This window comes from Macaca fascicularis, chromosome 11 (genome assembly GCF_037993035.2).
Source record: "Macaca fascicularis isolate 582-1 chromosome 11, T2T-MFA8v1.1".
Taxonomy (NCBI): domain Eukaryota; kingdom Metazoa; phylum Chordata; class Mammalia; order Primates; family Cercopithecidae; genus Macaca; species Macaca fascicularis.
Genome location: NC_088385.1, coordinates 26,464,095 through 26,480,049, shown reverse-complemented (window position 1 = coordinate 26,480,049; position 15,955 = coordinate 26,464,095). Strand labels below are relative to the sequence as shown.

General features: G+C 34.6%; 1 protein-coding gene across 31 annotated transcripts in view; it reads left to right on the top strand.

The window, feature by feature from the left end:
* The window catches only part of SOX5 (SRY-box transcription factor 5), a 1,031,820-nt gene that overhangs the window by 802,158 nt on the left and 213,707 nt on the right, over positions 1–15,955 (top strand). For all 31 annotated transcript variants that reach the window (XM_065523881.2, XM_074006410.1, XM_074006408.1 and 28 more), the window contains one exon: positions 6,538–6,624. In XM_065523881.2, coding sequence (XP_065379953.1) covers positions 6,538–6,624 — 87 coding nt within the window. The remainder of the gene's footprint in view (positions 1–6,537; positions 6,625–15,955) is intronic.

Genomic DNA, 15,955 nt, shown 5'->3' with positions numbered 1-15,955 from the left:
TTATTTTTTTAATATTTCCTAGAAGAGCTTGGTATTTCCAGTGGCAGACTAGCTGTAATACTTGACTAAGGGGACTCTTATGGGGCCATCTGGTTTTTAGTATATAAACAGCTTTCCAGATATGTAAAAGTCAGTATTACTTACACTGTGCTGTTTAATATTTGCTTCCTAATATTGTGTAGATATGCAGCTATTGTCAACATGAAATTGAACTCTTACTGATATATGATTTCCAGATTTAGCTCAATCTTCCCCTCAAAAATAATTTTATTATAAGTAACTTAATAGATAGCAACATATGAACTTGTAATTAGCCTTTTGAAGAAAAATAAATTTGGTTAAGTAAATGCACTAACTTGTGTTTATTCTTCGGTTTCATGGGACTACCGGATGAAAGCTTCCAAGAGTAGAACATCAAGTTAATAGTACCTAATTTAAAGAGAGATTATCGAGTTAATAATACCTAGCTCTAACACAGATTAGCTTCCAGTACCCCCTATCAAATAATTACTAATTTAAGATAGACGAAGTGAATAAAACAGAACTACAATTTCATTTTTCAAGAGTTTGACCGTCTATTTAAAAAACTTTGTGGTAGTATGTAATATGCTGTCAAGAATGCTGAACTGGAAATTGGACTTCAAATTCTGCCTTTATCTTTATATAGGTTTGTGATATTAGCCAAGTTATTTAGCATCTCGTATTTGTACTTTTTTAGCCTGTAAAATGAAAAGTTTGGTCTAAACCAGTTATTACCCAAATTGTATTGAGCCATACACCCAGTCATCTCCCAACACTAATTTTCTTGGTCAAATATATTAAAAATACTATGTAATCTGTAACTAGCCTAAAAATTGCCAATCTGTTAGTACACAAAATGATCTAAATCTTGTAAAGAAGAAATATAAATTTGTTTAGTGTTAATTAGATTTGCATGGCAATCGAATGTTTATGTCATTTTAGTTTTAAGTAGCCAAACCATTTATGTTCCATTTATGTCAGATATATGTTTTCCTCAATTGCTTTTATGAAATGCTTATCTAAATGATGTATAAAGACCTTTTCAGCTCTACAATTCTTATTTTATGACATGAATAGTCTACATATGCTTTTACCTTTTTGCTTTGAAGGAGATACTGGTATATTTTGAAATCTAGTTCCCTCCAAAAGACAACTTCCATTCCTCAATGTGTACACTATCACATGTCAAGAATAACAGCTTAGTTTCAGCTATAAAATTAAAGTATAAACAGTGATAGGTTTGGTATGACCTAACTCCTTCAACTTTGTTTAAAAGTCAAATATTATGCATAACGTACTTTTTGCTTGTTCGAGTTTTCAGTGAGCTCTGCCACAGCAGCTGAAGGGAGATTAAGGGAAAAAAAAGCCTACATAAACACAAAGCAAATACCTGAGCTTGTGTGTAAAGCTACTGCACTGGAGCGAATGTGGTTTAATTCTTGGCACTGGCAGCTTGCTGGAGAATTACAATATGTTGGCATGAGTCTCTAAGTCTCATTGTTCCAGATGAGGGAGTCGGTCTTAAGAGTGTTTGGCACTGAAGGGAAAAAGGAATGAGAGTTATAGGGAATGAACAGGCCCTAAAGAGGCAGGATGCTGTTGTAACAATGGCTGGCACAGTTGGGGGGGGCATTCACTGGTGGGGATTGCCATAGGCATTGATGTGAAGTAGCATATGTGAGCAAAAGAGGCAAGGGTGAGAAGGGAAAAGCAAGCAAATGTATCAGAAGGGTCCTGTTGGCAGAAAGAAACAATAGTAATCCAGTTAGGTTTATCTTAATATTAGTATGTTGATGATGAAGGGTATATTTTATTTCTAATTTATATTATAGCTTATTTCCTAGCTTTATTTTATTTTCTCTTTTAAAATATATGCATTTACCTTTCCGCTAAAGAGACAGATCCTTAAATTAAGAAAACCTGGTTTTGTATTCCATCTACTCTACTTACTGATGGGCTGATGTTGGGCAAAGCATCTTTCTGAGCCTTAGTTTCCTCATCTGCAAAATGGATATAACAATTATATATGCCACTGACAAAATTGTATCTGGAAGCATTCTGTAAATGGAAATGCCATGCAAATAATAATTATTAACTCACACTTATTTTAATATAAGGAGCTCTAGTTCTTACTTTGAAAGTAATCATGATATTCCAGTACTTGGGAGAATGAACTCTCAGGAGAAGGAATTTTGGGGAGAATCTTTTAGAGTTAAGTGAAAAAACATGATACATCTTAACATGAAAATAAATGAAACTCATAAATATATACACCTACTGTGTACCCACAAAAATTTTTAAAAATTAAAGGAAACTCCAGAGTTTGAACATTTGCAAATAACTAGGCACCCTACATACCATATTCATAGTACGAAATGCGATTCTATGTTTGTGCATTTTTTAAATCTTATTTTAGAAAATTAAATATTTAATAGATAAGTACTATCTATTCACTCCATAAGCAGTGAAGCAGCACTTACATAATGGTGTCAAATTTCACTTTACTCACATTCACACATTAACAAACAGGTGTATTGTAAATATTGGGCTTCTGCCATTTGGTCCTTTACATTTTGAAACATGAATTTTCTACTGTATCTTTACCATTTTCAGAGAAATTTAATCACTGCTACATGTCCGTTCTTTGTGGTCATTGTTATGAGATCATTTCTTACTGTTATTTCAAGAACTACCAATGGAAATTGTAGCAGTTGGTAGAGTATTGAAGGTGGATTTTTTGAAACTCTTTGCTTTACAGAAATTCAGACAGAGGGGTGAAGTGGGTGAAATGTCTTTATGATCCCCTTCCCTCCTCACCCCTACAGGGCCCCATCTAGCCAGTGTCACTGTCTTGGAGAGAACCCAGGTTGTTTGAGTTATAGCCCAATATTCCTTCTACTATATAAATAAAAAGAATCATTTCATTGTATATCTCTGCTATATACTCATAGGTTGTCACTAAATTATCCAGAATCCTAGATGGCAAGGCATGTAATTGGACCACACCCTGAAAACAAAAACTGTAAAAAAGCCTACCTTTTAATTCCATAGTTGCTGCTCATACATATGTGTTACCCTAGAATGTTTATCAGGTTTTTACTTCACCCATCCAAAGGAGTTAGTAAGAATTGTTTTTCCTACTATCCAGGACTGTTTTATAGATGAAATGAGGGAGAGTGTATGCATGTGTGCGTGTGTGTGTGTGTGCATGTGTGTTAGTTTTGTTTTGCCATAAGAGAATAACACAGACTGAATGATTTATAAAGAAAAGAAATTTATTTGTCACAGTTCTGGAGACTGAGAAGTCCAACCTCAAGGTGCTAGCATCTGGTGAGGGCCTTCTTGCTGCACCATCCCATGGTGGAAAGCAGAAGAATAAGAGAGTGCACACACGAGAGACAGATGGAACTTGTACCCTGAAGCCTTTCTCTAATCAGCCTTAATCCAGTCATGAGGGTGGAGCCCTTATGACCTAAATACCTTCCATTAGGCCTCACCTCCCAATGCTTTTGGATTAGGGATGAAATTTTCAACACATGCTTCTGTGGGGACCCATTCAAACCATAGCAATGTATGTGCTGCAAAGAACAAAGATTTTGGGATCCAATAGGTAGAATTGAGCTCCACATTGGGCAGGTCATGATAACTTCCTAGGTTTTGGTTTCTTAAATGGTAAGACAGATGCACCAATATCTAATTCAGCAGATTACTGTGAGAAGTTTGAGATACCACATGTAAAGGACCTAGTACTTTGCTTAGCACTTAGCCCTCTAAATAGTAGCTATTATTATTTTGTTGTTGATAAGAGAGTTAGGAATGTGTAGGGGGGAAAAAAAAAAAAACTTAGCTCAAGACCTCAATTCTGCCCATTACATTTTGTGGAACCTCAGAGCAATTCTTTTTTTTCTTTTTGCTGGTGCTTCTTCATCTCTTTAAACCCGTAACATAGACGTAATAACACAATCTAAGTCTTCAATTACTTATTATCATTAAATGAGAGAATACAGATAAAAACCTCTAGCACAGTTCCTGGCACATAGGCTGCTAAATAAATGTATTTGAATCTGAATTTAAAGTATATACCTCATCCAAGTTGTAAGTATGAGTGTCTTTATTCATCCACAGACATGACAACCGTGAGTTAGATATGTTTCTGATTTTACATTTTCAAAATAACTTAGTCTTAAAGAAGTTATTCTTTTTTTTTTTTTTTTTTTTTTTTTTTGTAGTGTGTGCTTAAAAGTCAAGTACTTGAACAAACTGGCTCTGTTTACCAGCCTTATATCTTTATGCTAGTTAATAAAGAGGCCGGGAATGTTCTGCAGGTTTCAGAAATCTGGCTGCTGTTTCTTTAACTCTGCAACTGAGACAGAAGACTTCTGTTTCTTTATGAGCACACTACAGTGAATATTTTGTCTAGCTGCGGGGGAAAAGCTTTGTCATGGACTTTGCAGACAATAGCCTTAAAAGTAAAATGGTCTGCTTTTGGTGCCTGGAGGTTCAGGGGCCTATTGTTAGTGCACAATGGATTTCTATTGCTGCATTCCTGCTTTGCAAAGGTTTGTTAGCTTTTAATGACTGACAGTACTCTATTGCAAATACCATATTGGCTGTGCCCTGTTTACATGCTACTCAAGAATTTTTGTAGAGTGCTGGAAAAAAGAAACAGTGGTGTTTGTTTGACCTACTCTGATAAGGTTTAAGAAATAATTTTACTCTCAAACTGTTTACTGGGAATGTAGAAATGTTGGAAGTCCTTGCGGAAGTATTTCAAAGTTACTTTTAAAGCCTCAATGAAGAGAAATACTGGTTACAATATGAAGATATTTACTCTGTGTTATGACTCCTAGAGTTGCTGTTAATATTCTGAAACAATCCCACATAGAAATTGGGATATTTTAAGAAAAACTAAAAGTAAATTCTTCAGGATTAGTTCCTTAAATGTGAAAAATACAGCTATGTATTTTGTTTCGAAGGAAAAAATTCATTTTTCGTTCATTCATTTCAACTGCATTCATTCGTTTCAAATTCATTCCATAGGTAAGTGTGCATATATTAAGTTGTAAGTGCATATACGTATTTGCACATATGTATATGTGTGTACATATAGACTATGTAAAAAAGTAATCATGCAGAGCTTTTCACCATTTTTATTTTCCACAAGTTTCTGACATGTGAGACAGAAGTGTTCCATATTGTTATTTTTTTTTCCCAAGGAAAATGGCACCTCTGCTTTGTTGAAAACTCCACACAGGCTTTTTGACTCTGCTAGCTGACTGCTGTAAAGAGGGGACCCTGGAAAAAGTAGATAGCATTAACTAAACGTGGTGATGAAAACTCTTTACAATGCATTTTACTGTGGGGAAAATTAAGCAGTTTCTAATAATATTATAGTCTCTAGGCCAGAGGGTCTCTTTGATAAGTTAACATGTATCCCCTTTATGCTCCTAGTAGGGGGTAAACAAATGCCTGAACAAACACAAATACACATAAACACCAATGTGGAGAATGGCAGTGTATGTCTTAGATCTATATAATAAGTGTGGGTATTGTTATTTAGATGGAGCATACTGGGACACTTATCTTTTAGTACATTCCATTTTCTAAGTGAATGCTGTGCTAATCGTGGGATTGAAAGCCATTGTAATTGTGTACCCATCTAAGTGCTGACAAGAATATACAATTATATTGTTTGAAACTGAGTTTAATGTTTGGGAGTTTTTATTAGCATTTATATTTACTTATGCATTAAAGTCCAACACAAAAGGAAAGGTCAAAAACTATGTTATATGTAGAAACAAATACCAGACTAAAGCAGAACCTTGCTTTCTAAAATGTGTGTGCCCTGTCCGAACACAGGGCATTGTAAAAGAGTGTGATACAAATCTGAAATAAGCAAATAATAGGTTTCCATTATAGGCATTCCTCGCTTCTCTAGATTTTGCAATCTTTTTAAAGCTTCTTTTATACCAACTTTTTTTTTTTTTTTTTTTTTTTTTTTGCTTATGTTCGCGGTACTGGCAAATCTTACCACAGTGTGCTGACCGCCACACGATGTTAAACACATATTATAAAGTGGATGTAATTGTAAACACACAGAGGGATATAATTACATGTAGCAGATTTAAGAGCTAATTCTTTGCCTTTTTTTACTCCGCATTTTATCAACATAATTATTTTTTGACTGCAGACTAACACCCTGAAATTGACAAGCATCCATTATAGCAAGAATTTGTTCACCAAATTGAAAAACAATGAACTGCAAGGTTTATGTGTACCCATTGTCATAAAGAATTAGTATGGCTTTGTTCCGCAAGAGGAAAAAGCTAATGATTTTGAAACAGCAGGTGACAAAACACATTCTTTTTTTCCACCCCTGTTATCAGTTTTTTGATGAAGCCATTATAAAGTGGGGCTGGGATAGGATTGGCCTTATTTTTAGCTGATAGACTTTTAATGAGCTCCATTGTAAGGAGAGTCATGTTGATTTGCTTACTTCTTTTTTTCTTTACTTAGAAACCCCCAGCATTGAAAAGCTACTCTCAAAGGACTGGAAAGACAAGCTTCTTGCAATGGGATCGGGGAACTTTGGCGAAATAAAAGGTAATACAGTGTGATTATTTTGATCCAAAATGTACCAAAATGAAGTTGATATTCAGGAATATTAATGGTGATAAAGTATGTCTGCCCTCACCTCTTCTGCTGCTTGCATTCTATGTGTTTGTGGTTTCTTCTTTCTGTCTTAAAGGAGAACATAGCAGGGTTCTCATATTCTTTCTTTCTTTGTGCCTTATGGAATAAATGATACGTTGTTTTCAACAGAATCACCCCACTATACCTCTAACAGGCTCTGATTTTCATCATTTAAAAAAAATTAAATTATTTATTTTATAAGTAAGAATGTACCTACAGCAAGGTTAAAAACTGTATTTTATAAGATAATTTTGTACATTGTACATATAAGAAATATGGGTGTGTATAACCTAAATTTAAAACCAGAAATGATGAATAGGGAGAGCATAATAGAAGGTTGTTTTGTACCAGTCAGGGTAACAATTTGTTTTGGTTTTATTTGAATCAGCAATTACATCCAACTAAGAAAAGTTCTGTGAAACTATTCATATCTTAATAAACTCCTACTAATAACAAGGGGAGAAGATTTAATTTCCTCATATAAAATAAAAGCGAATTATCCTTTCAATTAATTTAAAAGTATGTTTTCTCAAAACATGGTAGGCAATCTATGGTTTTCTATTTGTTGCTAGTAGGACACTTAAGATTCTGAGCTCTACAGTAGGATTTTGAGAAAGTCAAGATACTTAGTCTTCAGTATAAAATATTTAGTTATTGGTTATATATTACTGTGTATATTTTTGGTAGAGGCTAAATATATATTTAAAACATCACCAGATTTATATTATTATACATGTGAAATATGTGTATAAATAACTTTTTTGCATATGTGTGTCTGTGCAAGTGTTTTCCCAATGAGAGAAGCAATTTTCTCTCTTAAGGCTTTACTCCATCAGTGTATCCTGGAGAGAGGCAGAGCATCGGTCTTAAACGTTTGGCCTACATGACATTAACATCTGGATATCTAAACACTTCCGCAAAATGTTTTACTATATATTTCACTTTTCATGCAAGTCATTTGGAATTACATGTATTTAGGCTATGATTACTCGTGAAAGGGTGATGAGAAAATGAATTGGTGCTAATCAATAAATTCAGTAAACAAAATCTACAATGGAATCAAATTCAAATGAATGAGAATCGATATGCCTTAAATAGCTTGAAGACAAAGTTTAAGGAGAACTGAGAAGTTTCATCTTCAGAGGCTGCAGGTCCTTGATATTATTTTGATGGATTTTAACCCATTTACCCCTGAGGCATAGGATGCATTCTCCAAGGTTTTTTATTCTCCTCTGACCTAGGTAATAACTCACAGTAGCGCAGAGAAGACTGCCTTTTCCAAGCCTTCTGATCTCATTCCAATGGAGGACAAACATTTCCCCCCCCCCCCCTCATTTTCCTTCACAAGTCAAACTTAAAAGCAGCAGCAGCAGTGATGACAAGCTTAGAGGAAAGCTCGGTTGTCCCTTTCAGGCTTGCCTTGGGGGTTAGTTTAGGAAGCTACAGTACAATCACCAAAGAAGTTTTCTGTCTTTAATTCTGAGTTTTTTAAGCTTCACATTCAGAGTACAAGTTAGGTTATTGTCCTGTGGTTCTGTTCAAAACACTGTTTTCTGATGCATTTTAAAAGCAACTGTAGGTCTTTCTTCTGTTCAGGGCATGGTTATTAGGTGTTCAACTCAGGTTTGGCAGTAAATCTGGAAAACAGCACTGGGTTACTTTTCCTACTGACTGCCCATGACAGTTGCAATTACTATCCATTGTTCACAGGTGGTTAGAAAGTGGAGAGGATACAATAGTGTGTTACCCTCTGGGGGTAAGTGAATTTGACTTAAAGGTTCTTGGGGGGTCAGGCACAAAAATTATGTAGGGCCCAGGAATGTAGTTTTCCTGCCACTTCAGAAGTCAGACAAGAACAATGGCTTAGTTGTTTTGGAAGTAATTTTTTGAGGCAAATAAAGATGTAAGTCTTATGTTCTCCTATACTTGTTTAGTTGAGGGAGGGAAGAATAAGTAAAATTTTTTTTTAAATCTGAATATATGAATGTATTGAATTATTATTTATTAAGGTTAATTTAAAATAATGTATTTAAAGAGAACCTTTGCATATGTTAGGATGTTTCCAGCCTTTGCAGTATTCACAGAGCCTTGGTGTGCATGGAAACTTTTTTCCACCATTTCTATTAGCCAGTTTCCTTTTAATTTTTAATTAGTTCCAGGAGATGTGTGAGTGAATGAGTGTGTGCGTACGTGTGTGTGTGCCCTTTTCCCTTTTCTGAATATTTCATACTATAGCCAAGTGAGGACTGAGCTCTATTTTTAAGTGCTGTTTTCAATTGCTATCAGTGAATTCGTTTCAGAGCATTTGGACAAATATTACAATCATAGCTTGGAAGGGTTTAGAGAGGTGTTTCTTACTATTAATATTCAAAAAGTAAGAATGAGAGACTTTTTAAAATAGGAAAAATGAATAGCATTTGATTTGGAGGGTTTAGCTATCAATAAATAGTTGTCATGCCCACTTAAAGTCAATCTCATTTTTCAAGAAACAATGTGAGTTAGTAAAGGTCACCTACTTCTAAGAGCATAAAGTTATTTTTCCTGTTAGATTATTTTACCTGCTAGAATTTATGCCATTTTATGCTCTGGTACTTTGGAAATGTGAATTAGGTTTTAAAGTTAAATTAGAAACAATCCTCTAGCAAACACATGAAAAGGACACTCGATCTGGTTTTGCAGAACAAAACAGTTTGACTGAAAAGTTCTGCCAACAGCAGTCAATATATGCTATAAATGATTAGCTGCCCAAAGGAATTATTTGTTTTTTCTTTACTTGTCAGCGACACAGTATAACTGGTCAGTTTACAGAGACTTTTGCCCTTATCTATAGCAGAAGCACTGAGTAACAGTAATGTGAAAGGTGAAGAAATATACTTTAGAGTCTCATAGTTGTTGAGTGCAGAGGGAGAAACAATGCCTGTACTCCAGTTGGCAACCAATAGTCACACACAGTTTCAGCTAGCATGAAATTCCATTACACTGAAGGTCATTGCATTGGTACCTCACTTGAGGTTAGTATCTGGGGATCCACGTTGGCTTTAACTAATCTAAGCAGATCATTTGTTTTTCAACAAAGTAATTGCAAAATCTGTATTTTGCTGACTTAATATTTATTTGTAGAATTATAACACAAATATCTGCATGCAAAATACTCTCAATTGTTTTTATCTTGATAAACGCAGAGCTGTGTATGGGAGGTTCTCTGGCCAAGTCACTTTAAAAAATTCTAGACCAGTTTCTCTACCTGCCTTATTTCAAGAATTTTTTAGAGCCTGGTTTGTTTCCCCTCAGAATCTCTGATGGATTCTTCTGACCCTGGTCACAGTGCATTAATTCAGGCCCACAAACTGTTGGATCTGTTTTTAACAAAAGTGCCAGGGGCATTTGATATAATTCAACAAATGGTTCTTTTGCAAGGCTATAATTTTGTGTATTCTAGAAGAAGGGCTATAAAGGCAAACACCAAACACCTCTAGAACTGCCAATAAGGGATTCAAGGAGATAATCCATTCAGCAATACTATAGCCTTTCAGAGCTCATGAATTAAAGACATATGCAATGTAGATTCAGTGTGTGGATTAAAGTAGATAATCTTTTAGGTGGCATGTAAATGTTTGAGATAGAAGATATATAGAGTCAGTCAGTGGCTTGAAAGGGATAATTATGTCTAAATAACATTAGATGATTTGAAAAAAGTAGGCTTAGAATAGGAATCAGATCCTAGGTAAAAAATCTAGTAAGGGATCCTATAAGTTTTATAAATTTAAAACATGGAAACTAATATTTCAGCATTTCAATATGTAAGGATTTATAACACCTCTAAAGTTGTTTCAAACATGTTCTTTTAAAATCCAGTACAGATTTAAGAATCATGTGGTTTGCGAATAGTAATCTTGTGATTATTACATTTGTGCATTAACCTAAAACATATATATCTGCACATTTTTACAAAGGGGTTGGAAATGTTGATTATTTTCTGAGAGAACTGTTGGATCTGGAATTTGTTCAATACAAGAGTCAGCCATAAGGAAGGTACACAACATGTAGTCATTTACTTCTAAATAAAGTAAATGTTTAATGTTTTTAATCTACTAAAGCTTGTTTTATAGTTCCTCTGTAGTTGCTTATGAGTAATGTTTTCACTTTTTATAAAAACTATTTCACAAGAACTAAAGAAAGACTGCTGGCGCGTAGAATATAAGTTTTCAAAATAAGTTTGGCAATGTCTATAAAAGCAAAGAGTGACTACATTTTCTATAAACCAGTGACTTGCTCTGTCTCATGATGCCAGTGTCCTCATGCCAGTGTGTAATTACAGCTAGTGATTGGAAGAAAAGGATAGGTCACTGTATCTCAATTGATCTGTATATTGATAGACCAGTTCACAATTAGGAAGTTTTATATATTTTGTACTTTTTAAAGTACTTAATAATGTGTGTTTTAAACATACAGTTAATCAAATATTAAACTCTTACATATTTAATCTGGGTTTTGTATTGGAAAAAATACTCTCCTCAACATGTTTCTCATTTAAAAATGCATTCATTCATTTAAAAAAAAATCGCTTGTTTGAGAAGCATAAAGATTCTAAAATTAAAATAATTATAAGCACATTATTTGTTTTCTTGTAGATATGAATTCCAAAGCTTGTTTAAATACTCTCCAGACTATTGGGTAATGCAGTTAACCTAAAACCTTTTCCTGTTTTGTAGTAAAATTTACTAGGAACGCATGGTGTAGCCACAGTGATTTGATGTTATGTGGGCTGATTCTTCCAAGCACTTGTGGCAATTGGGCTACCACTTTTGGTTCATTTCCTCATCTACTCATTTTTGAAAAGTTGCCAATTATGATTTATTGCCTGCTACTTAGTGAACATCTTCTTACAGGCACTGTGTAAACATCTTTCTTACACAATTATTGTGACATCATCATTTAATTCTAATTTTACATATGAAGAAATTGAGACTCAGAAACTAATCGTCAAACACCACATACTCTAGTTGTGGCAGAGTCAAAATTTGAACTTAACTTCTCCCTGCCTTTAAGGCCTGTGTGTTTTATGTAACGCTTAGCGGTCTGTCTTCAACAGAGTTTGACTGGGTGATCTCTAGAATCCTTTAAAACTAGAGAGACCTACCAAACCTGGATGAAGAACTTCTATAATTTGCCTCCAAGATACTCTGTCCTCAGATCTGCCCCTAGCACACACACACTCAGTTTTGTATTGTTCCCTGTTTACATATTGACCAGTCCCTTGTAGACTACCTAATATTCTGTTGGCTCAAAGTTTGGAATGTAGTGCATATTTGAGGAATGAATGACAAGCAAAAAATGCCATGTTTTGGGATAACTATTTTTGACTACATTCCAAATGCAGCAGATTTAATGTGATATTTTAAAATAATGGATTTATGTTTCAAGTACAATAAGTAAGTGGATGGAATAGTCTTGGAAAAAGTTCCTAAAATTACAGTCTCCATTAAAAGGCAACATTTTTTAATAAGATGTTTTACAGAGCAATACTTTTTTAAAAAGGTAACAAGAATAACCCTTTCACTCACTATAGAAATTATAATGCGTGCATCTCTTTCATAATGTTCCAGAAACAAAACATTCACCACGGGGCAACAGTAGTGAAGACTATAGCTACTTGTTAATTATTTTATTCACTCTGATGGTGTCACCCTTAAAATGGAAAGTTTTCCACATTCGATCTATTTAAATCCAAGCCAAGGCTTGGATTTTAGGAGACTGAAGCAAAAACAACACTATCTTGTCAAAATAAATCAGAAACATATTTAAAAAGGTAAGAATACTTATAGTATGAACAGGGTACAAGATGTCAATTAATGTATACTCAGTCATGTAATAAACTATAGTATTCCTTACATAATTTTAATTGATTCCCACTTCTGAAGGATATCTATATTGCAGTAAAGAATATGTAGCTAAATTTTATCAAAGTCTGATTAAATTCTTTCTTAATGTAAAGAACCAATTAATAGATGTTTGAAGGTAGGATAACCTAACAACAAATACTCGTTTCATGAGCTGTAATAGTGCCATTTTTATTTAGCCTTTTTGATGAGGGGAGGTCTGCCTTTTCTCTTTCACTGGATAAGAATGCTGCTGAAAGAAGCTTCCCTTATACATTTAGACTAACTTAGTTTTTATTCATTTTATTTTCAGTTTATTCCACAAAGGCTGTTGTCTGTCTTGCCATGTGGTAGCTCTGGAGATATAATGGTAGCAAATACCATTAGTATTTAGTAGACAGATTCCTGCCCTCCTAGAGCTTATAGCTTAGTAGTAGTTCTTCATCAGGCAGAATATTAAAAGGCAACACAATGAATGATTTTTAGATGTTTCAAGTGGAATACCAGTTGAAAGTGACATTTCCATAAAAAAATTAAACCAAGTAAAGTCTTATTCAAATTGTAACACTAGTAGTCTGACAAACGCGAATAATAAAACAAACAAAACACCTTTGCAAAGATTTTCACTTTGAAACAAAGAATTAAATTTTTGGTAAGTTTTTTGAAGGAAGAAACGTAATTAGTTTACTTTTAGCTCTAAACTTCTAGGACATTTTTTTCTAAAGTGAGTTTACTTTCACTTTTCCTTTATTTGGACAATAGTTCCCAATGGTTTACTTTGATTTTGATGATTTGATTTCAAGCCATTTATCTATTTCATTTGGGTGGAGTAAAACAATATTGGGGAAATAGTAATTTTTGTGTATTTTTTCTTATTTCTATGTTTTTGAGATCATGTTTAATTCAACCCTGATGAAGGTTATTCTTGTGCATAAAATTGTACAGTATCAGCTAACCAAGGACTTTTCTTTGTTCTTAAGTTTATTTATTTTATTCATTCAACAAGTGGTCATAAATCTGTATAAAGGTATCCACTATGTGTTAGACATTATTCTGTAGATGCTAGAAATACAATGTTGAGCAAAACAAATTATAATAGTATCCTGTTATCATAAAGCTTATACTCTACTGGGAGATACAATAAATAAATAACTATATCAATAAGAATATAACATATAATGCTAAGTACTATAGTATAAAAATTGGGTGATGTGATAGAAAGTAAGTTATGATTGCTTTTATAATTCCAGTGGTCCGCGAAGGCCCTCCGAGGAGCTGGCCTTTAAGTTATTACCTTGGATAAATTTGATTGTATTTGTTTTGTTGTTATCTTTTTCATTTAAATTTAAGCTATCTGAAGGCATGCATTCTTTTCTGGCTTGTACTCGTAGTATCCTCAACACTTAAAAACAGTATGAGGCACATGGGAGCTGCCCTGTGAACATATGCTGAATGAAGTAAAGAAAAAAGCCAGTCACTTAAAGAGGGTGATTTTGCTCCACCAGGGGAAATTTGACAATGTCTGGAGACATTCTGGGGCATTATAACTAGGAGTGAGGGTCCCACCTGCATCTAGAAGATAGAGGCAAGACAACTCCCTATGAAAATTGTCTGGCCTAAATGTCAACTGTGCTGAGGTTGAGAAACCAGGATCTGGGGGAAGAGTTTTCTGAGAGTAACAGTTAACATTGAAAGGTCCTATGGTGGGAGCAAGTTTGCATATTGGTATTAGAGGAACTCAAAGAATCATATTGACAAAAGAGAAAATAGGAAGAGATGATGCCAGGGAAGAAGGCAAGGGACACACCATTCTGGGCTTCGTAAGGGTAGGAGTTTGCATTTTATTCCATGTGCAGAATAAAGTTTTGAAACAGTTTTATACAGACATGTGACATGACTTGATTTACCAGCAGATAACTATGAACGTTTGTTTGGAGAATGGATTTTAGTAAGGAAACAAGTAGAAATAGAGACAATGGCTAGAAAGCAATTGTTGTAGTACAGACAAGAGATGATAGTGGCCTGGATTAAGGAGTAATAGTGGAAACGAGATATAGAGACTAATTTATAATATGTTCTAGGGTTGATAAATTTCCAATGAATTATGTAGGGAAGATGAAGTAGACTAAAAAATGAGCACCTGGATTTTGACCAAGCAATGTATGGATGGTGTATTAGTCCATTTTCACACTGCTGATAAAGACATACCCGTGACTGGGCAATTTGCAAAAGAAAGAGATTTAATGGACTTACAGTTCCACATGGCTGTGGAGGCCTCACAGTCATGGCGGAAAGTGAAAGGCACTAAACATGGTGGCAGACTAGAGACGAGAACTAGTGCAGGGAAACTCCCCTTTATAAAATCATCAAATCTTGTGCGACTTATTCACTATCATGAGAATAGCCTGGAAAAGACCCACCCCCATGATTAAATTACCTCCCACCAGGTCTCACCTACAACACATGGGAATTGTGGTAGCTAAATTCAAGATGAGATTTGGGTGGGGACACAGCCAAACCATATGAGATCATGATGTCTTTTGCTGAGCTGGCGATGACTGAAGCTGGTTCCTTTCCCTCATGACTTTGTCTCATTATATTAAGGAATCTGACATGTGCTGCTTCTGTGGAATACAGAAGTATAAATGACTGCCATGCCTGCAGTTTTTAGGCAGCAGGAAGACTGAAACAATATTTTTGTGTCTTACTTCAGTTACCTTTCATTCGAAGGGGACTGGAGCAGGACTAGCATAGATTAAAAACATACAAGAATGCAAATAACTGAAACATGAAAATAAATTACTATCAGTCACACACAAGTGAACTCATGGCATTAGCTATCTGACTCAGATGGAACAAGTTCATATATACATGACTGTGCCTCCATAGGGTTATACACTATATAGACACACACATATATAAGTTATGACTCTTAAAAACCTGAATGTAGGTGAATAAAGAGTAGCTCCTTTTTGGTGAGAGACCTCTGGAGTATTCCAAGGATCTAGTTAATATTCCTTTCAATTTTTTAAAGTCAAGGATGTCTTGTGACTCTTGCTACTTTCTCCGTTGTTCACAGACCACTTACTAAGTCCTCTCTGAACACTTGGGGATGACCATGAAGAACATGATAATTTAGAGATGAAGCCGTGGGATGGACTTCTTCATCTCAGTTTAGTACTTTCGTAAAAATGGGGAAGATTTCTTTTGCAAAAGCTTATTTTTTTGGCTCAACTCTCTTAAGCCAAAACTAGAATTCCTATGCATGTTTAAATTTGAGAATGGTTTAAAGGGAAGAGGCTTTATTCTTTATGTCGTTCATTAAACAGTGTTAGATGATTTGCTATATGCAATACATATGC